The sequence below is a fragment of the Zootoca vivipara genome, chromosome Z (assembly GCF_963506605.1).
Source record: "Zootoca vivipara chromosome Z, rZooViv1.1, whole genome shotgun sequence".
Lineage (NCBI taxonomy): Eukaryota > Metazoa > Chordata > Lepidosauria > Squamata > Lacertidae > Zootoca > Zootoca vivipara.
In genome coordinates, this window is record NC_083294.1 from 40,657,735 (window position 1) to 40,681,453 (window position 23,719).

At 42.9% G+C, this 23,719-nt stretch overlaps 1 protein-coding gene across 4 annotated transcripts in view; it reads right to left on the bottom strand.

The window, feature by feature from the left end:
• Nucleotides 1-310: 310 nt before the first annotated feature.
• Nucleotides 311-23,719, bottom strand: part of AFF2 (ALF transcription elongation factor 2) — a 393,643-nt gene continuing 370,234 nt past the window's right edge. For 3 of the 4 annotated variants that reach the window (XM_060270428.1, XM_035113216.2, XM_035113215.2), the window contains 9 exons: nucleotides 22,582-22,798; nucleotides 21,336-21,472; nucleotides 18,563-18,626; nucleotides 15,318-15,454; nucleotides 10,959-11,030; nucleotides 9,511-9,604; nucleotides 7,735-7,784; nucleotides 3,808-4,022; nucleotides 311-847 (listed from right to left, as the gene is read on the bottom strand). In XM_060270428.1, coding sequence (XP_060126411.1) covers nucleotides 726-847; nucleotides 3,808-4,022; nucleotides 7,735-7,784; nucleotides 9,511-9,604; nucleotides 10,959-11,030; nucleotides 15,318-15,454; nucleotides 18,563-18,626; nucleotides 21,336-21,472; nucleotides 22,582-22,798 — 1,108 coding nt within the window. In that variant the 3' untranslated portion in view covers nucleotides 311-725. Of the gene's footprint in view, nucleotides 848-3,807; nucleotides 4,023-7,734; nucleotides 7,785-9,510; nucleotides 9,605-10,958; nucleotides 11,835-15,317; nucleotides 15,455-18,562; nucleotides 18,627-21,335; nucleotides 21,473-22,581; nucleotides 22,799-23,719 lie in introns of those variants that run through there. The other variant, XR_009557023.1, reaches the window with a different exon arrangement.

The following is a 23,719-nucleotide window of genomic DNA, read 5'->3' on the forward strand; positions in this document are numbered from 1 at the left end:
TCTGAAATGGATGTTAAACCTGCATTGTGCTGCAATGTTAAAATTTCAAATTAAACCTAATTGCTTGGGCATTAATAGAAATATCTCCCCAAGCCCATTGTGATATCATGTTGTACACGTGTGTGTGTGTGTGTGTGTGTGTGTGTGTGTGTGTGTGTGTAAAACTGCATAAGGCATTTCATGTTTTGGTTCTTGAGGATTGATTTTAGCAATGACTGTTAGCAATGACTTTTGGTCAAAAACTGGAACAAGGACTAAACTGCGAACAGCTCTTGGTCTGCATTCAAAGGTAATTACTGAATTGCATGGGTTGAACTGCTACACGTTTATTTTTGTTCAGATTCAAGACATTTTCACAAAAACGTATATATCTTCAACAAAGTGCAATACTGCAGGGAACTGCCCATTCCATAAAGCACGTTATGGAAGGCAAGAGTGGCAGAATTCAAGAGATGCAAGGCAAAAATAATAATAATAAAAAGAGAAAGAGAATCCATACTGATTAAACCAGAACAAACAAATACCCTGCTCAGCATCTATATTTTCAATTTATAGTGAATTCCACTTCTAACAGATAATTTTGTTTTGTTTTAAAGAAGGCAAAAAAGGCAAAAAAAAAAACCCTCTATGAATACAGTCCCAGAAAAGAGTGGCTTTCCATCGGTGATCACCTGTGTGCCGGTGGAGGTAACAGGATGGAGCTGTGATGGACAGGATGGCAGTGACTACAACAAGTGTGCTTCAATGCGAAGCCAATGGAGTCCTTGCCGAACGTAACGGACCAGGTGGGTCATACTGCTGTGTTGCGATAATGGAGCTATCACCAAGTCCAGCTCTGTGAAGAACTCTGCAAAATAAAAATAAAAATAAGGAAGTGGACTCCCCATTTCTGGGATAACTGAAAAAGAGCATTCACAAAGTAATATGATTATTTGTTAAATCAGTATACCACTCTTCCTCCCAAGATCACAGGGCAGTTTACATCAAAAATACAAAAGGAGAATACAAAATCCATAATAAAACAAAAACAAACCAATGTTAGCTGTGACCATTAACTTTAATGGATCTCCTCTGAGTAGATTAGCATCAATGCTTTTTCCCCAGTGTATCAGTCATGATTTGCAGAACTGAGTGGGCTACACTTTTAAGGAGTCAAGAGATGGGGCTTATTAGAGTAGGTAACAAAGGTGGCTTGTTACAAAATATGCAAATTGGGATTTTCAGCAGCTGATTATTTCGGCACTTAGCTTTAGGAATAATAATAGCTGGTTATGGTTTCTCTCTACTGGCTGAGCACCTGATCTGCTTTGACTCAATTCCATGCAGAATTGCTTGCGGGGGAAGAGAACCTGATGATCTTTTAACATTCAGAGCATGAGATAGAAAACAAATAAATATGTACAACCAATATGTCAAAATAATAAATAATAATAATAATTATCAAGAAAATAAATAAAAGGTAAAACAAGCTATGCACTTGACTTGGAATTTGTGATTCTCACATTCCTCCCCTCATTTCTGACTTGCAATTTGAATCACCACATGTAAGCATATATGCAATCTCATGTTGCTTTACTTAGCACCAGTGGGAGGGAGTGGCTGCTCTTTGCTTGCCTCCTGGTCGAGCCATTACAGTTTAGCAGGCGCGTAGCAAGGGAGGGGCGGGGGGTGGGCCGCCCCTGGCTCCAGTCTGGTGGGGGCAGCACGGGGGCAGTGCCGGCGGCCCCTGGTCTGCCCCTTGCCTCCTCTGGCCAAGCGTGCCACCACCCTCGCAGCAACCGCCTGAGTGCGCTGCCCGCCACCCGAGCCTCCCGAGTGGAGCGTGCCGCCTACTGCCCAAGTGGAGCACGCTGGCTGCCACCACCCGAGCAGAGCACGCCTCTGCGGACAGACTGGACATGTGCAGTCCGGCCTGTCGTGTGCATTGTGATGTCACGACGCACACGCCAGGGCAGACTGTGTATGTGCCGCTTCGGGCAGCCAAGTAGCACCGTTTGCCACTGCAGTTTGGTGCAAATGCACCTGTGGAACCAAGCCAGCTCTGTTGTCTGTGTGCTTATTCTGTGCCATTCTCCTGTCACCTCTCCTTTCAGGTAAGCTGCTGTGATGCCTTTGGCAGGAGACCAGGTAAGCACTTTCCCCTCTTCCCCAGCAGCTACCCCTCTTAGCATAAGTCAGCCTTCCTCAACCAGATGCCTTTCAGATGCTTTGGAATGCTGTTCCCATCAGCTCCAGTCAAAATATTTAGAGTGAACCAAGTTGAGGAACACTAGCACAGAGGCACTGGGAATCTACATTAGTTTGCTGGCACAAATAAATTCTATTGGTTTTTAGGGAGTCTCAAAAATGCAGACAGGGATTAACCACCCATCGTGATTTGTTATCATTTCAAAGTTGTCTGAACCATTTCCAACCTGGTTTGAATGACACAACATGGTAAACCACAGGCAATGTATGAATGGTTACAAGGTGTAACCTTGGTTGACTCCCACCTTTTGCCCCCCCCCCCCGCTTGAAAAAAATATTTGCCCTGAAATGCAGGTGAATCGCAGCAATGACTTTAAACAAAATAAATATATTGCAAGCTGCTGTGGAAATGTGGCAGACCAAATACTAAAATTAGAAAAAATGAGATAGGCTGTGCTCTATCTCTGAGTTACAGTCGGTTGCTGCTTTCCAAGTCCAAACATCAGTCATGCTCCTGCAGCTCCCTTCCAAGGAGCATCAGCCATCCATATTTTTCCCCCCTCACCTACGCTTGTCAGTGTCAACAACGGTGAAGAGTCTGCTTTAATTTGAGTCCACTAGATGAGTCATGGGCTCAAGGCAAACAGAACAACCTGGCTTTCAGCAAATTTGTCATAAGAGGGAGCTCCACATGAACACCACAGTGTTGTAGATGCAATCTCCCCCCCCAAAAGACTTTAAAGCAAGCTGGAAAAGGCCAACGCTGAGATATCATTCACAGTCTCAAATGTGGACCTCATTTGCTCAGCTCCCACTCGTCGGTACTTGGAACTCAGCATTCACACAGCCCAGCTGTACCTAATTATGTTTGTCAGAAGAGTCCTTCAAATGTCATTCGCATTTTGTTCCCTACTACAAAATAAATGTATAGAGCACCAATTATGGACAGCCAACTTTAGTCATACTCAATCTGTTGAAATCAATGGACTTACTCAGTGCTATTTTTATGGAAGAAGACGTGCCAGAACTCACCACAAATGTCCCCCTTGTTCTCTTATAATGGCGATGGCGCCCACCTGAGAGGTGCTCAATTATGGCTGATAGAAAGCCCTGGGCTTACTTAAGTCCATTTCTGTCAGTGGGTCTACTTTGAGTATGGCCACCTGCACAACATTCTTGAAAGGTGGTACAGGCAACTCTCAGCTTACGTAGAGGTTATACAGCGAGTAAAGTCAAGATTGTTTAGAGTCAAAACACATTGGATTCAATGGCACTTGAGAGTGCCAAAGTCTCTCCCCCCCCGACACCCACCCCCTTTTAACTTTTTAAGATTTTTTTTGCCAAGTGTGTAAAGCTGAATGTGAGCAGGTTACATGTGCATAAGTTGCAACCTACCTTTACAGAAATGTATTAAATGTATTAATGCCTTTTCTACACCCCCCCACTTGGGACTACCGGTAGTTCTCATGAGGACTAGAAGCCTCCTTTCATTTAAACAAAAGAAAGGGAAGTGGACTTTCTCTGGTTGACGCATATAGGGCCTTGCGAAAGAATGTAATAAGCAACCACCACCAGTCACATTCTTTGGATTAGAGAAAGCATAGAAATAGTGTGAGGCACCTTTGTTTTCTCTCGCCAGCTTGTCAGCCATGTCCCAGTGCTCATAGCTTCGCAGGATGTTGTTGGTGATGTTGACGTGGCTGGCTGCCATTTGGTGGATGCGCTGGGGAATGTTTACGTTCCCTGATGAGGAGGATCCTGAAGCACCCATGGCGTTCCCAACTGAGCCAATGGGCGATGGGCTCAGAGACACGGGAGATGGTGTTCCTGTGCTCCTGGGAAATGGGAAAGAGAATGAGGTTCCACCTTATGGGAAATTTCCTAGTTGTTGACTTGGGCAGAGTTTGATGAAATGCTTTGTGTTAGGTAGTGCAAGCTGTCCCATCAGTCTGCCTTCAGCCACTTGAAACTTGCCTGCCTTCTTCCTTGAAAAGGGGGTGGCCTTGGCTATCAGCTTCCCCCTCCTTAGTTTTCAGTGCTGCCCCTTGTAGAACTCAGCAGGTAGGAGGATGTGGACATAATTACTGGCTCTGGCGCTACCTACTGTCAGGCTCCCACCCTTCTGTCCCCACCAGTCTCAGGAGAGAACCAGCCACCACTGGAATTAAGAAGTGGAGTAGAATCAAACATACACCAGAGAGGTATATTGGATCACACCTGTAAGAAGCTTTACGAAAGGGGCTGGAAGTAAATGGATGCGCCTCCAGCCCTTTGAAGGAAACATGCCAAGACCCTCGCAGGATGCCGGCCAGCCAGCTGATCAAGGCAGTTCACAACACAGATCAAGGAATATGCGCCACCAGCGATGGTCTGTACAATTTCTGTGACCAAATATGAATTTGCCTTGTTTCCATGGGAACCTCAGGGAAGAAGATTTCTTCCTCCCCCGCCCCAATGAAAGCAGTGGGGGCTTCCCCACTTTTAGCTTAGCACTCTAGCATGAAACCAACAGCAAAGGAAAGGCAGAATGCAAACATGCCTTTAGCTGCAGATTCTTCCTGATGTAAGGAATGGAGGTTGGACTCTTTCAACTCAGCTGGGATATGGTCTTAACACTCATTCCTTCCCCTGCTTGTTTGTAATAGAATACTAAGCACCTCACCAGACTACAATTTCAAGGATTCATTGGGATAAGACATGGCAGAAGCTGTCATAAGACTAAATTTGTCCATCTAGCCCAGTTATTGCAGGGGCGGGGAACTCTTGACCCTCCCTATGTTGTGGGACTCCAAGTCCCATCAGCCTCAGCTGACATGGCTGATGGTCAGGGATGATGGGTGTTGTAGTCAGACAACTTCCGAAGGGCTGAAGGATTTCAGGCAAAATTCCAAGGAGAGAATTTTGGTAACTGGGGATGACTGAAAACAACATACATACATACATACATAAAAAAAAACCCTATTCATGCTATGAACATTATTTTTCAGATTGCTCAGTTAAGGAAAAAAAATCAAGTTAATCAAGCCATGCAACTCCCAAGATTCCCAACAAACACATCATGAGCTGTAAGGCTATGGCTAATTTGCATATCATATTAACATCATTATAATGTTTGCCAAATTAATCTGCTGGTTCCCCCGCCCACAACACCACTGTTAGTATTTGTCTAGTCCCAATATTTTTTAAAATAGTGCTTCTTCCCAAAGCCACAGCCTACCTCTCAAAGCTGCTGTATAAGCTGATAGTATTATTACTATTATATTTTTAGAAATTATCCTAGCAATGCACTAACATTATTGTATAATGTTGCAAATGGACAGTTCTAAAGTTATTTATACACAATGAGAAACACTTCTGCTTCATTTTTGTAGGGATGGTACCCCAGTTGCAACTTCTGCTTACCTAGAATTAAACAAACTGGGTATAGATTTTGCATTAAGGTTGCAGGAAAAATGTGTGTGTGTTGAGTGTGTGTGTTGGCAGGGTAGGTAGAAATAAATATATTTCATAGCTGCCATAATTTTTGAACCTGCTGTTAGAAAACACTCAATGTGCATTATTGGCTTACTATCAAAGCATTTGGTGGAATGAACTAGGACTATTTGCTACAATATCCAGCCCCTCTGCATAGTAAACAATGCACCATTTTGGAAAGCTCCCTATATGGGAAGTGCCATAGCTCGGTGGAAGAGCATCTGCACTGCAAGTCTAAGTTCCCAAGTTCAGTCCCCTGTGTTTCCAGATAGTGCTGGGAGAGTCTCTTGCCCAAAATCCTGCAGAGCAAATCAGCATTAGGCAGCTTCCTATGTCCCTAAAGAACACTGGGGTAAACACAACTAAAAATACTTCTATAGAAGCCCTTAAGAACTTCCGTGGTGGCTTGTTTCTATTTGGCACTGATTCATCTGGGCTGTGTTTTACAATAAGCTGTGCTTTAAGTTACCTACTTAGAGCTAAGCTAATGCTCTCATATGGATTTTCTTCTAAATCTAACACTGGCAATTAGGAAACATCTGCCGGCTGAAAGCCCCACTGTGGGGCTTGCCCTTGCAGTGTTGTGCACTCAAAGAGAGCTCAATAACTTCTGGTTTCTGGAAATACAATTAACACCCTAAACATAAACATTTTGGGGCATATGCAAAATCCCAAACATCTGTGCAACACAGCCATGACTTCAATACTGTCTACTGTTTATTGTTTGTTTTGGTTTAGATATAATAGGTTTTATTGTCATGGTTTCCCCCCCCAAATGACTTGGAATTTGGTGCAGATATTGAGAATTTCTGGTTAGAATTCTTTATCACTCCCTTTATAGAATTGCAATCCCCACATTTCTCTATGACAGGTGTGGAGAACCTTTCCAGCATAGAAATCTTGAGTATGAAGGGACCCCAAGGGACATCTAGTTCAACTCCCTCCAATGCAGGAATCCTTTTGCCCAATGTGGGGCTTAAAACCACAACCCTGAGATAAACAGTCTCATGTACTACCAAATGAGCTAAGCAACCTTCTGGGGAATCATCTGCAAACAAAGCATATGTGCTAACACTTAGCTGCAGTTGTCTACTGCAGTGTTTCTCAACCAGTGTGCCTCCAGATGTTTTGGGACTACAACTCCCATCATTCCTGACCACTGGTCTTGCTAGCAAGGGATGATGGGAGCTGTAGTCCCAAAACATCTGGAGGCACACTGGTTGAGAAACACTGGTCTAGTGCATGGGCATAGCCAAGGGCATAGGGGGCAGATACCACCACCACCACAGGAATACTTAACTGACCAACTACATTAGTTCTGCCCCCCTAACAAAAGTCCTGCCACCCCCAACAAAAATCCTGGCTACGCCCATGGTCTAGTGGCAAATTCAGAAGTTCAGGGTCCTGTCATTACAGTTACAGCCACACTCCTTTTAGATTAGAAAGGGAGGCATTGAAGGTTATACCCAAATTCTTGACAGAAGGCGCTGGCACTAATTGAGCCCCTGCAAGAGATGTTGTCTTCTTTTTTATTGCTTTATATTTTTGGTAAATCACTTTGTTAAAAAAACAAAACAAACCACCCTCAATTTAGATGTGTATAAGTTTTACTAAATAAAATAAAGCTGCTTTAGTGTTAATATAAGGGTCCAGTTAATCGGTTGAATAAGTGCTTTCATGTATTCACCACTATTACGCTTCCAGTTTTATTAAACAGCACTTACCATTTATCAATGAAATATTCATTGGCCTTTCATTACTGAACAAATCTTTTTTGGGGGGAGGGGGCTGGTATCATTGCCCTGGAGATTAACTATTTTGGCATCCTGGAACACCATGATACTTTCTACTCGATTAACAGCTCTTTTTATGTTCCTCATTTGGCTTTAAAAACCATGCTGATGAAGAGAGTGGGATCGATCAATCCACACAAGGTTTCTCCTTGTTCTGCATGTCAAGCCGTAACTCATGCAACATTTCATTGTACTATAACAACTTATCTTCATCAACGCATAAAGCCCTCACCCCTCTATCCCATTTAACTGGTCGTTTCCACAAAGAGAGAATACTCACTTTCCATTGCCTCCCCAAGGAGAAGGGGCCTGTGAAACTTTGGAACAATTCTGTAAGAAAAACAAGTTTTGTGTCAGCAGCAGACACAAAGGAAGATTTACATTGCATCAATATTGATCAGCACAAAGGAAGGCATTACCTACTTCAGTAGCAAAGCAGAAGGTTACACACACACACACATATATAACTATACCAGCATAATAATCCCTTTTAAACTAAAAATAAGGGGAGGGGGAACCCTCAGGTTGGATAATTAGTGGGCTCTAACTAGGACAATAAAAGTCAATGAAAGATGCTATATACCAGAACTCCCGAATAAATCAAGCACCTTTTGTGAAGGTGGTTTAATTATCTTTATCTAAAATTCCTTCTGCAAAGGATGCTTTTCACCTTGCAAGGGAAATCAGCAAATTTTACACCTGGACACAAAAGCTCAGGATGATAACTGGAAATGAGGAGAAATTGCATCTCATAATTGAAAAATATTCATAAACCTGCACTGAAGACTGTGGTCTTGCTTATATTGGTAGGCCTGGCCTTTTTTGGTTCAAGCTTCCAATATCTGTGCATGTGTCCATGTTACAGCAAATACTCTTTATTTAATTAGCATAAAAATCCATATAAATCTGTGAATGCCCAGATATATTATGAATGCCAGCAGTGGTTGCTTACACACTAGGAACCTTTAGCATTGCCAAGAGATTGCTATTCTACAGGGAAGCTGGAAATGACATTTAAATGATGTTTTCACATGACATTAAATTTAGCATATATTTCTCATAGGCCCATGCTTACAATATCCAACTTCAATAATATTTACTCAGAAGCAAGTCCCATTTGGCAAAGAACTTGCAACTAATTAAAGGTGGAAGAGTCAAAGTAAAGCCACTTTATGTAAAAGAAAGAAGGGCAAGGAGGAAGCTGAAAACGGATGGGCCAATTGCAGGAAGAAGCCTCAATAGTACTTTGCTAATCTATGATGAGCTTCAGTGTGTGTGAGGGAAATTCACTGCACCTTGGGGCTGGAAAAAACCATGGTTTAATACTACTACACGAATGAGCAGAAGTTACTCTCAGTTACTCCCCCCCCCCCCGGTGTAGCCAGGAGGATGAAATAATAAGCATTCACTTCCAGAATTTATTGTAACAAATCAAGAACAAGATGTGGTTTATGACCCTGGCTTGTTAAACCAGAGTATCTCCAGTTCAGATGTAACCATAAACTCTTATTAGTTTAAAGCAGGCATCTAACCTCTCCTCATAGCAATGCTAGTGTAGGAGAGGGCAGTGGGAACTGCAAAATCCTAAGTTTCACTGTTGCTTATGCTCTGAAAGCCAAAACTTCAAAGCAGGCTAGTGTTAAAAAACACCATAAGAATTAAGTGGATGAAAATTTTCATTCCAAATAAAGCAGGCAATGTGGAAGCAACCACACATCTTAATTGACCCATTAGCATTATGCCCAACGATGGGGAGGGGACATAAACCAGTAAATGCTGCAATTCACAAAATTCATATGGGATTGTTCATGTACAAACATGAATATCAATACTGAGGATATTAAATGCAACATGCACAGATGCTGCAATTGCCCCTCATACTGTTATGGGCTGACATTTACAACATGGGGCTTTTCACATGCTTACAGAAACACTACGGTCAGCTTACATAAGTAGTTGCCATGTGCAAACCAGTTGCCCATCTAGAGTCAACCAATGCCTCAACCTGTGGTTTTCTGTGTGGCACTCAGAGTAAGAGAAACAAACTGATGCTTACCTTAAAGTATTCCATAAGAGATCTGGAGTACTTCATAGCATTCTCCCTCTTTAGTTTAAACATTCTCTGGTAGAGAAGGGATAAGCATCGGTAGCTGTGTACAAGTTTTTTTTTTGGGGGGGGGAAGGGAAAAAAAACACATTTCTTCTGTTTAATGAAATTGCAAACTGTAAACACAATCCAGTCCAAATTAAGCAGACCCAGAACCATATGTCCTCATTCCCCATCAGACTGTCACTTGCCCCTACCATGGTGAAGCTGCAATTATCTCACAACAATTTTAATGAGCTTCAAATCTGTAAAACCAAGAAAAATACATGTGCATCGGTCTGAAGTGCAACTGATAAGAGTGGGAGAGACTGAGGCTGCTATCCTAACTCCATTAACTTGAGAGTAAGTCCCATTCAATTCAACAGCACTTACTCTTGAATAGACATGTTGGAATTGTGCTGTTAAGTGCATGCGTAATTCTCATTTCAATAAATGGAGATTCATAGAACCATAGAATTGTAGAGTTGGAAGGGACTCAGGGTCATCTGGTGCAACTCCCTGCTATGCAGGAATCTCAACACACAGTCTCTCATCCAATGTGAAACCATACCAGACCCTGCTTAGCTTTGCAAATGTGTAAGCAGTTTTATTGCTGCATAAGTGCATGGGTTTGGCTGGATCGTTTTCTCTGCATATTGTTCACTGTACATATTATCCTTTCTCTCCTACAAGGAGTTCAGGGCAGTGCACATGGCCTTTTGTGACTATCCTCACAACAAGCCTGTGAAGTGTGTGTGGGGGGGGGGAGCGCAATAGGACTACTAATTGAGCTTCATGGCTGAGTAAGGATTTGAACCTAAGTCTCTCCCCAAGCATAGCTCAGCACTCTAGTCACTTCACCACAATTTTGTTGCCTCTTTCCCTTTGGGTCCAGTCCTCAACCTTTTTCCCTATGAAGGGCTGTTGACTCAAGGTGGGGGGAAAAAGCAACTGCTCAATATTCTCAGTGGAAAGGTTACATTAAGTAATATGTTTGAATGTTGAATGTGCAACTGCATGTCTATTGTTAATGGATAAAACATAAGTGTTTGGTGGTTATTGTGTTTGCATTTGTTTAAAAACCACACACACACACAGAGAGAGAGAGAGAGAGAGAGAGAATGAAATTGTATAAAAGGCCACATGAGAAACAAGGCGAGGGCAACATGCAACCCTTGGGACACAGGTCCCTCTCCCCATGGCACAGGTAGGGAGAGAGGGAGGGAAAGAGAGCAAGTTGAGTGGAGGTTGCCTTTCTCTGAACCTGGGCACTGCTCACATGCCTTGTTCATGTTCCTAAACAAGGAGAAGGACTGTAGACTCTCCCATTGGGTGAGGACCCTCAGCAGCAGCCCAACAATATCTACCCTGCTGTTATATCTATGTTGTCTAAACCAGGGCTGAGGAAGACAACTTACCATAGAACTGCCAGTTTCTTCTCTCCATCTGTGGCTGTAGAGGAAGTGAAGTTCTTCAGTCTCAAGGCGTACCTTTAGTGGAGAGAGATTTAAGGGGAGGAGAAAAAGGAGGAGAAGAAGAGGGATGAAATATTGAATGTCAGCAAGGATGCTTCGAGAAAAATGAGTGAGTCAAGTCATTGGTCCACCTAGTCCTGGAGTGTTCTAATCCCCTTAGGAATTCAAAGGCAGAGATCTTTCCAGGTCTAGGCTCCTCAAGTGCTTTCAAATTTAGGGAGATTAAAGCTTCAAGCCTAGCAAGTGGGCAATGCACTCTCAAACAAAACAACTGTGTGGAGTGCATCAGCTGTGACACTGAACTGCAGGAGGGGGGCCCTTGATGCTCAACCGTTTCCTGTCCTGGCTTGCGAATAAAAAAGTTGGGCAATTTCCTTTCCTTTCCTTCTCCCCCTCCCCTCCTTCCCCAATGAAAGTATTCCTCCCCACCTGCAACATTCTGCACACTTAAGCCTTCTGAAAATCAAATCATCATAGAAAAACCATTGTTCTGAGCCTTAATACAATTTCACAGGTACTTGTGTTAGAGTAAGTAATAGAGTTCAGTGTTGCATAAGGAGGTTTTAAGGTATCCGGGCGGTCTCATTTACAAGGGAGTAATGGAGTGCAGGAGAAATGCACTGCTTTTACCGCACTGGATCACTGCCGCCCCTGTCGTCATCACCATTATGTGCTTCATATATAAAGGACCCTTTTAGTTCAGCGCTTTCTTTCTTCATGTTCTTCCTCCCCTGCCCCTTCTTGTGCTTTACGACAGCTTCTGTCATACTTGGTGGGTCAGGCCAAATTAAGGTTTCGTATCCTTTGAGGATGTGCAGTCTTAAAAAGGAAGGGATTTAAAGATACAATTAGTCTAAACAGCCTTGGCAGCCGTATTTCTGGCATCCTGAGTCACTGTGATGTGTTGCTCATTCTCACAAATCAATGTCATCTGCGTGCACCGGAGCCTCTGAATAGCTATAATTAGCAAAATGGATTTAAAAAAGAACCCCCCCCAAAGGTCTGCTGGGAGGGAACACAGCAGGAAGAGACAAGGGACATCACTTACTTGCACTGTATGTTCCAGCTCTGACAAATCTCTCTCTCTCTCTCTCTCTCTCCAATGTAAAATTGTATGTGAGGGCAACAGACCCAAGGCTTTAACATGTTATGTGCACCAATCATATGAACATAAGAAAAGCTGCTGGATCAGCCCAATGGCCCATCAAGTCCAGCATCTTGTTCTCATGGTGGCGAGCTAGATACCTATGTGAAGCCTGAGCATAACAGTACTCTCCCCACTTGCAATTCCCAGCACCTGGCATTCAGAGTGCCACTGCCTTTAATAGTGCAGGTAGGACACATCCCTATCTCCCACAGTTTAAATTTCAGAAAAGGTGCACAAGTGGTGCTTAATGCCTCTGTGCCCACAGATTACCTCCCCACACCTGTTTCTCTGAACACTTCCAACAGCTAGGATAGCACCTGGCATTGGAGCTCAGATAATGAAATGCAACATGAAGCGAGGGGGGAAGCTGTGAACAGGGGTGAGGTTCAGCCCATCCAATGGTTTAGTTTAGTTGTGTTTTAGTATGTGATCATTCTGCTGCCCTGAAACCTCCTTTGTGATCTCCCCTTTCTGTTTAAACCAGAGCATGCAAATACACATTCTGAAATATTTACAAGGCATATTATTTCCCCAAAGATAACAGCTTCTTTTCAAATCCGGTACATTTCTGCTATGTAAACAAATACTCATTCATAATGCAAAGCATGTACAGTACTATTTCCTCACTGATGCTTCCCTGACATTGAATTCTTTCATGTTCTAAATATACGTTTCTAAAGGGAAATCCCACAACTGCTAGGGGAAGTTGGTTCATATGCTGCATGCACAATGCTTGATCCTGTACATTTGGGTTGACACCTGACTTTTTGATGGCTTGCATGTGCAGATGAATTGCCGTTGCACACATTGCTCCACATATATCACCTCTTATTGTCTCAAACACAATATATTTCAGTGGAATCAATTCAGATGCCAGCTAGCTTCTTAGGAAGCAACTCCGCTCCCTTAGTCCTTCACATGCATTGCAGGGGTTTCACAAAATAAAAGAATTGTAGAGTTGGTTGTACTAAACAAGCCTTGTGGTCCCTTTCCAACTCTACAATTCTTTGATTCTATGGTCAAACCATGGTTTGCCCATTGCAAACCATTGCAAACCATGTGAGGGGTTCATGTGCCTCCTCCTCTTCTACTGGTTCAAGGTAATCATGGATGATATTCCCTTATAGGGCAAGATATGGTGGCTGCAAACCATAGTTCGCCTACACATCACCACTGTAGTTCAAAACCAGTCCAAGGTCCTTGATGCAGAATCTACTTGAAATTCAACAGGTCAAATCAATCAAAATACTTTATTCGACCGATAGTCAGACAGAACAGGTCAAATAAAATAATTTCAATCCAGAAAATGGTTATGATCCTCCCTCCTTTGATTTGGGTGCCTATATAAGGCCCACCAATCTGTAGGGTTGGATTGCTCAGTCTATTTCTGGTTTGTGTCAATTTCAAAACTGTTCATCCATCAGTCCATGTTTGCATTAATATGCATTTTTTTAAAAAATCCATGTGAAAATTCTTATTTAAATAAACATTTTATTACAAAATGCATATTTAAATAGCAGTTTGTCTCAGTGTGCACATTTCTAAACTTTTACACACTATTTTCTTTTATATATTTTGATATGGCTTTAGAGCTGAAGGCTGGATTGCATAATCTGGAGAAATGTGAAATCCAAAGGGTAACTGCATTCCAATCTGCACATTGGTGTGGGAGGTGCAAATCAGATCTGTTCACATAAAAATGTGGACTAAACAAAGATTCTCCTCCATTCCTATCTATCCTTTGAGGCCTTTGGATTTGGCCAAACTTTGCCAACCTGGAGCTTTATGGCTACTGTTGCTTATTTTTATATAGATGTGCTGCTCTGGTTTGCCAGAAGCAGCTTTGTCATGCTGGCCACATGACCTGGAAGCTGTACGCCGGCTCCCTCGGCCAATAACGCGAGATGAGCGCACAACCCCAGAGTCGGTCACAACTGGACCTAATGGTCAGGGGTCCCTTTACCTTTACCTTTAATGACCCATAGCTATTTTAAAGTTATGTTCTGAGCTGCCAAGCATTATGGAAAAGCAGGCTAGCCATATTTCCCATAAAACAGGTAAAATAAATGGCAACAGTTTTAATACCTGCCATGTTTCAGCTGCTATTAAAAAGTGTTCCCATATTGAGTGAGAGTTGTTGCAGCAAAGGAAATTGAATTGAAAACTGCTCTGGGGCAGAACCTATTAATAACTCCAGTATCTTCAAGGAAATCTCATATTTACCAGCCCATAAATAGAGCTGAGTTAACTGATCAATAGATCTATCTTTATCTCTGTCAAGTTGAATTTAGCCAAAGACTGATCACAACTACTACATGGGAAAGATCCTGCAAACTCCTTTTGAAATGAAGGCGTAGTGTCTTTGAAATTTAGCATGCACATAAGACCCTCTTGGTTGGATTCAGACTAAGGGCTCACCCATGCTTCTGTTTGTACTGTGATTTCTAGACACCATCCTATTCACTCTGATCACTGATTGCCTTTTTGTAAAGAAGGAATGTTCCCCTCCCCTGTCGAACCCGTTTGACTCCCATGAAACAGCAAGCACTGGAAACTGAAGCTAACAAAAATTTGGCATGCTTCTCTCAGCCAGTAATACACATCTATGCAAGTCAAAAAAAAATTTGTGTGTATGTGTGCATATACATGCATATACATATATGCATGCATATACATGCAAAACAGGGGCTCAAAAGCTAAAATGAACAAAATTTCATTCTGGAACAATTTTTACCAGCCAAATTACAAACCTCTGGAAAACAGGATTTATAACAGAGATCCCAGTGGGCTCCCTTTAATGTCGGGAATGATAAAACTATCCCTTTTAAAAGACAAGTGTCACTGCCAAATGGTGAAATTACTATGCTTTACTTCCACCCACTACATTTCAATTTTAATTTTATGAATATTGCAAATTATATAACACACACATTATAACCTCTAACGGGGCTAATTTATAAAGAGCAGTGTCCATCAATTATAAATTTTCCGTGACATTAATAAAATGGCAAGAAGAACTAATTATGATGACTTCTGAGATGAAGATGCCTTGGACTAATCATTAATGAGGTCGAAATGATACTTTTAAAAAGCGTAGCAAGTTCTAATTATGAGTGAAATGAGATTATGAGAATGATCACAGGAAAGCCATTAACCTGATGAGTTCCACAGTCTCAGAGTACATAGTGTATGGAGATTTCGCCTCTAATGGATCGCGCTCCATAGCATTGCCACACTCGATGAAGGAAAGGGCAGCGTCAGCATAATTCACTGCTTTGCCAAACTTTTCCATCTGAAAAGGGGGAAGAAAAGGGGGAAGCACATTCAAGATAATGCCACAGGTTTGACTTCGGGAAAGGCATACATATGTTTTTTTATATCAAAACCAGAAATGGTGAGCTCTTGTAGTTTTTACAGTCCCACTCCAGCAAGGAAGAGCCACAGCCCTATATTTCAGCATCTGTTAAGTGGCTTAAATGAATGGTTTTAAAGCCATGAGCTTCAAAGGAAGGATGAAGGTCTTCATTCACAGGTATATCTGCATCAACTGTACACTTCAGCTTTATCCATGCGTTTGTAAGTGGCCAAAATGAGCACGGTAGCTCTCTCACCCTCTTCCACATTGTCCTCCACCCATTGGAGGGAGACTGTTTGCAGCGGGAAAGCCTCCTCTATTCTTTAACTCTTCCTCCCAAATAGGAAGCAAACAGCAAACCATATCATTTTAACCCCCACATTTAAAACATCTGAGAAAAATTTAAAAGTCACTTATCTTCAAAGCTGATAATTTTAAGATCGCCACGAATGGTATTATACCTATCTATACATAGGTTTTTATTTCTGCTGCTTAAGCAACAGTCAAGTCACAAGCCAATGTGAAGTAAAGCCAGGTAAGTACATGAGACACCCAAGGAACACCCATAATGAGGTCATACTGTAGAAAACATTAATCTCCTTCAAGTTGGTGGCAGCATGTTTGGAAATTGCTATGAAATGGAAGACAGCCACAGGATAACCCCCTGAAAAACAGTATATTGTGGCCATCAAATGTTTCAGTGAACAGGACCTTTCTTATTTTTAAAATGCCTGCTGAAGGTGAATGAGGGAGACAGCCATATTTCACCCTGATCTTTCAGGGTTCTACAATGTGTGGGAAGCTTCTTTGTGTGGCGGAGGCTCCCTTTGAGTAAAACCCTTGAAGGGTAACTGGAACAGCAACAGTGTGTGAAGCTAGCATGCATGCACTCCCTTCTCTCTGACATTTACGCCACTTATGAATGCCTGAAGACAGCTTCTGTGTGCAGCTGATGTGGATATACAAATGAACAATCATGACTTAATCACCAAGAAAGACTTAATGTATATTTGAAGGGAGGTTTGTTGATTTTGAGCCTCACTTGTGTACCTGGCTCTACATTAGGATCAGTGAAGCCCTGAGGGGAACCTCTCTTCTGAAGACCCCCCCCCCTTCTGTAATCCTCTCCTCTCACATTGGGTGGAAATTCCTCACTGGTGCCAGTGAAAAGTAATGATGAAGATAAAAATTCCCCTCAAGACGAGGGGAGGAAAGTGTTAAATTCCCTCTCCATGCATGCTCTGTTCCCATTATCAACAACCCCAAACTGATGCAATTTGCACTGATTTTTTATATATTAAAAGATACAACTCTCCCAACGTTAAATGCAAAGATGACTCTAATGTCACACCTAGTTTGTCAGAAAGGTGACAGCTACTTGAGGTGACTTGATTGGACATGGAGATAACAAACTGCAAGCAAATCCAGGGGGAAAAGGCAGCACATGATGAGGGCCCTGGCAAGAATAACAGGAGGCTCAGGGATGGGGTAAAAAAATAGGGTCAAATACAGGTTGTTCCTTAGCCACGATGGATTTGTGAGAGGCCCGTGATGGTCATGTGAGGCTGCTGTCAAGTTGTTAAATGGTGCTTGTCTCTGCATTCCAGTCAGAGCATAGGGGATATTCAGCAATGCCATGTGATGGGAAAGAGCTTCCTTCAGGCAGCAGCATGATGCACGGTGCCTTTTTGCATTAGTGCTGCATGAGAAACAGACTGAATTCTGCCAGACGCAAATAAAGGTAGCAAGATGAAAGGCTCATCAACATGCTGAGCAAATTGGGCAGTAGGGAGTGGAGCACATTTGAACAAACTGGCATGGTGTGCAGAAGCGGCCATGAACCTTTGCCTCCAACTGTTTGCTAGTGGGCTCCAATGGGTAAACAAATGTTTGAGCTCCTTTAAAGGTCAACCGGCCACGGTAAGGTGCTTTTGGAAATATTCATCAATGGATAGCTATGTTTATGAGCATGCTCGCCATAGTCGGGCGTCAGCAAATCAGCTCGGGTCCCTATCGTGGAACAGGTCCTTCAAGAAGTATGAATATGAGTTCAGTGACGAGCACAGGGCACAGTCCAAATTCTGAATTACACCAGGAGCAGATCAAGGAAGGGAATGCAGCCAAGTGAGAGAATGCCTTCTTTGCATGCAGAGGAATGCTGTTTCCATCCAAGACACCTCCTTCCCAAGCTACAAAGGCCAAGACCCTGGATAGTTACTACCAGCCAGAATAAATGCTATGCAAACAAGCTACATTTGCAGTGTCCTCTTAAAGTACTTTTATACCACTCTCAACAGTAATCATAGGTTCCCCCAAATAATCCTGGAACTGTAGGTGCAGATGCTTGCTAGCAGAACCCCATTCCCCCTTGCAGAGATATCCTTTGTAGAGTTTCCTGGGAAGAGGGACTGATGTTAAATCATGACATCTGATCCACTGTACAGGGCTCAGTAACAGGACAGATGGAACAATGGGGTGCAAACTTCCACCTTCCAACAAGCCTCCTAATATTTCCAGCTCTTTCAACAAGCTTTCCACGTTAATATTGTTATCCCGGTTGGTATCAGTGCTGGATAGGAGGCTCTGGTCTCCTCACTATGGTTAGATATACTGTCTTTTTTATTTAAATTATAGTAATTATTTCCAAATCTATTATCTATACACATACATTAGCATATGCAATGAGGACGAATCTGTGTCCTTGTTAGTGCTCTAGCTTTGGAGAGAGATGCATTTTCCATGGGGGGGGGGCACCGCCTAAATGGCCGCCCTGCAATTGATTGGTAAATCCAACTTTGAAGGCCTGACTGCTGCCACTTAGCCAGAAGACATTATCTGGGAACACCCTGTGTTACTGCAGATGATGTGCAGATTCTGCTAATTAATGGTGCTCTGCGCCAATAATTAGAGTAATTAATTGCACACTTTAATACACCATGCAAATCTGAAGCAGCCCTCTGGCTTATCACGCTACCTTTGCAGTTCTGAGCAAACTGCCTTACAAGGCACGGGGGGGGGGGGGGAGAGTAGAATGTGTAGACCTACCAGGGCATCTGCTTTGTGCTTTAGCTTCTTGGCCTCTTGCATGTAGTGATCTGCATTGCGAAGCCTGGGAAAAGAAGGCGAACAAGAGTAAGCAGCAGCAGCAGCAAATGAGGCTCCATTCACTCACCATCTGTTTAGTGAATGGGCACAGCAGGGTGCTGATGAGGTTGGGACCATGTGGACACACTGGGAGGAGTGTCAGATAGGCAATATTGGTGCCCTGGTATGGCTCCAAGCTTGCCGCTGCCCCTTCCCCACACTGTCCAGGTTAGTGATGGTGATTAAGGTGTTGGCAGGCTGGCTTCTTCTTGGTGACATCCCTCTGTGTTAGCTGCTCCTGTTTCATTGGCCTGGTTAAGACTTGGTGTTTACACCTGGTTAACACTTGTTTAGTTTATCATACAGAATCACAGTGAGCTTGATCACATATGTTTTATGTGGTAAAAAACAAAGTCATCACAAATATCTTTATGTATTTATACCCTGCCTTTTTCTTTGGCAGGGACTCCAGGCAGCTTACGGACAAACTAGGAGCAGCTAAAAACATAGGAAAAATGAATAAAACAAACATTGAGAAGGCCCTCTCCAGCATCTCCACCAAGTATGCCTGTGAGAGTGGCAGGACTAAGAGAAGGGCCTCCCTGAAAGTTCTCAAAACCCAGACAGGTTTCTATGAGGGAATATGGTTATTCAAAGAGCTTGGACCTTTATAGGGCTTTATAGGTCATAACCAGCACTTTGAATTGTGCCTGGAAACAAACAGACTGGTAGCTAGTGTAGCATAAAAAGAAAAAGGAAAGGAAACAAATTGTTCATCAATACACATGGCTGGATTATGGTCTAGGGAAAGCTTAAGTGGTTTTTAGCTGATGTCTGAAGCTTAATACCGATAGAACTTGTTGCCTTGAACAGTTTTTTTTTAAAAAAATTCTTCCAAGAAACTATTGCCCTTCTACATGGCTTTCCAGTCTTGTTTTATCCTTGTCACCATATCATGAGGCAGGTTAGGCCGAGAGTGTGATTGGCCCAAGGGCACTCTATGAGCTTTCTGGCTGAGCTGGGTCCCCTTAGTTCTTCTAGCCTGACAAGTGTGCCCACTATCCTACACTGAATCTCCCTTGATTAAGAGCCAAAACATATAGTCAAACAATGGTTTACTGTCCTGAACTAGGCCTGCCCCCTGGAGGGAGACACTGATGAGACCTAGAGATGCCAGAGAGCCTTGAGGCATGAGGGAATTATTGTAACCATGGCTTGTTCAGTGCAGATGTAATGCTTAACCATGGTTAAAACAAATAATGATTTAAAAACTCATGCCTCCACAAATAAGCTCTCTTCCTGGCTTGTAGCCAATTATTAACGACTGTTTAGGTATTTAGATACAACGCTTCACTGCAGTTAAGTGGAAGCCATGACTAAGCCTTATGTTTGTAGAATGCTCTTGTATGTCAAATATCTGATAAAAAGCGCTGACTGGTTTCTAGGAGGAGAGACACCCATTTATTTTTGCTTCTTTCAGTCTTATCAGTGTTAAGCTGCTGGATGCAAAAAAGTGATTGATGAGCTGGTTGCAAAATGGCTAACTGTGGAAACCAGGAGCCCAAAGGGGCCTATTAAACTTTGCTGAACAGAAGGAAAAGAGAAACAATTCAAAGTGATTAACCATAACAAGGTTCCATTAGAAAAGCTAAAATGTAAAATTATGCAACAGGAAAAAGAGAAGACGTATATAGTCCTAACATAATGGTCAAGCTAAAATCCCACACAAATACCTAAATGAGGATAGTGGCAATAGTGGTAATGCAAAAGGGTGTATGTTCAATCCCTGGAATCTCCAGCTAAAAGAGTCACAGGGAGAGAAGATGAGATATAGCTCTAAGGGCAAAACTAGTCATGATGCTAGTTGCATGAATACTCTGAGTGTGCCTAGTTTTTGTAGTTTAAATGGTGGTCATGGGGAAGATTGAGGCTATGGACCACATGGAGGAGTTTGATCAGGTATGAGGAAGTCTTGACCCTGCAGATTTTTGCTAAACTGCAATTTACCATCTCCCTTGGCCATTAGCCATGCTGGCTGGGGCACCAAGTCCTAACGAATTCAGTGCGGCTTACTTTCAGTTAAGTGCATAGGATTGCTGTCCTAATCCACTAAGGTTCTAATTATGTCAGCTTCTTATAATCAAACATAGGAGATCTCTAACATTTTGCCTCCATCAATATTTCCCAGCTACTACCTATATATCTCAGCTCTTTGGAAATGCAGATGTTCCAAACATCTCAAGAACCGGAACTGAATTCTTGCAGCATGTGCAGTAAGAATTCCCCATGCATGAAAATGTTTCTTAATTTATAAAGTGCAGCAAGGAAAATCAAGGTGGTGCCCTCTGGATTTTGTTGGACTACAAATCCCATCAGCACCAGCCAGCATAGCCAATGGATTCATGGATGCTTAGATTTGGGAAGGACTGTACCTTGCATGTGGGAGGTCCCAAGTTCAATCCCTGGCATCTCCAGGTATGGCTGGGACAGGCTCCCTGTCTGAAACCTGTAGAGCTGCTGCCAGTCAGAGTTTGATTCAGTATAAGGCAGATTCCTATATTCCTAAGAGCTGGAGTCCGGTAACTAATCCAGAGGGTACTATGCCAGCTGCTGCTGCAGTTATAGGCAACTCCCACATTTTCTTAGAGTCTGTGCCTCAAATCTAGGTAATTGGGCTCTGCCAATTTAAAGCATGAACAAGAAATGGCTGCGCAGGTTTGATCTAACTACTTACGTATCATCAAATGTTATTTTAGGTCTCCTTGGATCACGATTCCCATTGGTGAAGGCAGGAGTGGCAGGCCAGGTGCCACTCTCTGGGTGGCTGGTGTCGGGCAGAGCATTTGAGGACCTGCTGTGGGAATCTTCCTCCTGCAGAAAGTGATTTTTAATTAGCGGCTTTGGTTTTCGTGCTAAAAATATCTCTAGATGTCGTGTTAAGCAAGTTTGTGTGTCTCAGAATTAAAACCAAGGCACATATTTTGCATCTTGCAGCCCTTATGTCACAAGTCAAGCTCAATAGATTAATTAAGAACAAGCAGCTACATATTGCACGGTATCATTAACACCCACTTCTAGGAAGGTGTAATGTCAGCATGGACGCCTTGTAGCATCGCTTGCTTATTAAAATGAAAGTGGCAAGAAGATGAATGGCAAGTGAAAAACTCACAGGATCCGATGATTAGGGCTGGAACTGGGGATAAGCAGTGGGAAAGCCGCTGAAAAATAATTCACAAACTTCCTCCCCTACACATTTAAATCAACATCCATTAAAAGAATGACTTAGTTCTATTAAATTGCTATAGGACATTACAAAGAAGCATGCCCACCCCAAGGCATTTTGCTTCCTGGGGTGAAGAACAATCTCCCCCTTGCAATTTTCCACATACAAATGCTGACCTGGGTTTTTTCTTTCTTTCCATTTTTGCAAAACTGAGAAAGGGTGAACTTACTGGTGGTGACCCTTCCCCCCCTTGTGGTTGCCAAATGGCGGTTAACACTTCCCCCCACTGCCCCTCTCTCTGAACAACATCACAACATGATATAGTGCTGCTCTAATGGGGAGAGGAGTCTAATGGGGAGAGGAGTCAGTAGCAGCTGGTGGAGGTCAATTTTTCCTCTCTCACCTTGGAATGATCACTGTTGCAAAACAGGCATAGTAATAAAGGGAAGTCAATTCTGTACCCCTTTGCCAAAAAGTCCCCCTCAATTTGCCCCCCAAGCTTTCCCTGGAAGACTTTCAGCCCCTCGTTGACTATGTTTGGCCAAACTGCAGCAAACAGTATAGATCCTATTGGACATCCCCCCAACTCCCATCAGCCACACAGCCATCATGGCCCACAGTGAGGGATTATGGGAGCTGGAATCCATCAACATCGGGAGAACGCCACATTGGCTACTCTGGGGACAGGGCATGGCGGAGCAACAGTTTGCTCTGGTACAAGGCAATCCCTGTTCTTGAGTGTCCCTGAGTGACTTACACAGCTCCCCTTTGTGCTAGAAGCGGGTTTGTTCTCATTTTTCCGGTGTTTGGAGGAGGTGCTGGCCTGCAAGGGATTTGAGAGGTTGTTCTCTTGGCCAAAGGAGCTGCCACTGCCACTGCTCCGCCGGGCTGCCGTCTCATTGAGCAGAGGAGACAACGGGGGTGGAAACAGCTTCTCTTCCCTTTTCCTTGTTGCCTTTTTCGCTGAGCCGGTGCTGCCAAGCGAGAAAGAAGGACCTGTTGTTATAACCTGGGATGCGTTGACACCGGCAAATTCCAGCCAGATTCTTTCATGCCTCCTGTTGAGTCAACAGGAGCTCCCGCTGGGCAAGTTCTGGGCCCTGGGTTTCCAAGCATTTCCTGCTACTGCAGCAGCAGCTTTTGCATTCAGAAGGCACATGTGTACCTTCCCCGCGAATGTCAGGTGACAATGCTGTGTGTAAGTGCTTGCTCTACATAGCTGAGGCACTCCAAAAGTATGCCCTGCAACTTGGGTCCATCCAAAATGGCTAATATAGTAATTGCTCTTCAGAGGCTCCAGCTGGTGCAAAACACTGCAGCTAGACTGTTGATGGGGGACAGATGATTGACAGCACATTAGTCCAGTGTTCGAAACCTTGCACTGAATTTGGGTCCAAGTTACCTCAGGGGTTATCTTATCTCTTATCTCCCTGCCTATTACTTAATATTGTGGGTCCAATTTTATGAAACTTTATTCCAGTTGAGGTTAGAAAGTCTGTTGAACTTCTGGCACTTACTGAATACTTTTTTTTCATTCTAATGGGCATTTTAATTGATGTTTGAATTTATAGTTTTAACTGGTGTTTTTTTTTTGGTATTGCGTTTTTGTAAGCTTCTTAGAGGCTATTGTGGTTAAGCAGCATAAAAATCGTTTCAATAAATGAATAAATGATCTAGTGCCTTGGAAATGTTTTCCCACCACCCCTAGGTGAAAAAAAGACTGGCATTTAAACCTTAACTGTAAAAAAGAAAAGGAGAGGCAAATATACCCAGCTGATTTCTTAACATGTTAATTTGACCATGGATTTTATTATTATATTATTATTATTTTAGTTACTGCCCTAGTCCAGTCAATGAAGATTACTTGAATTTTAATTTTTCTTTAGACAACTCAT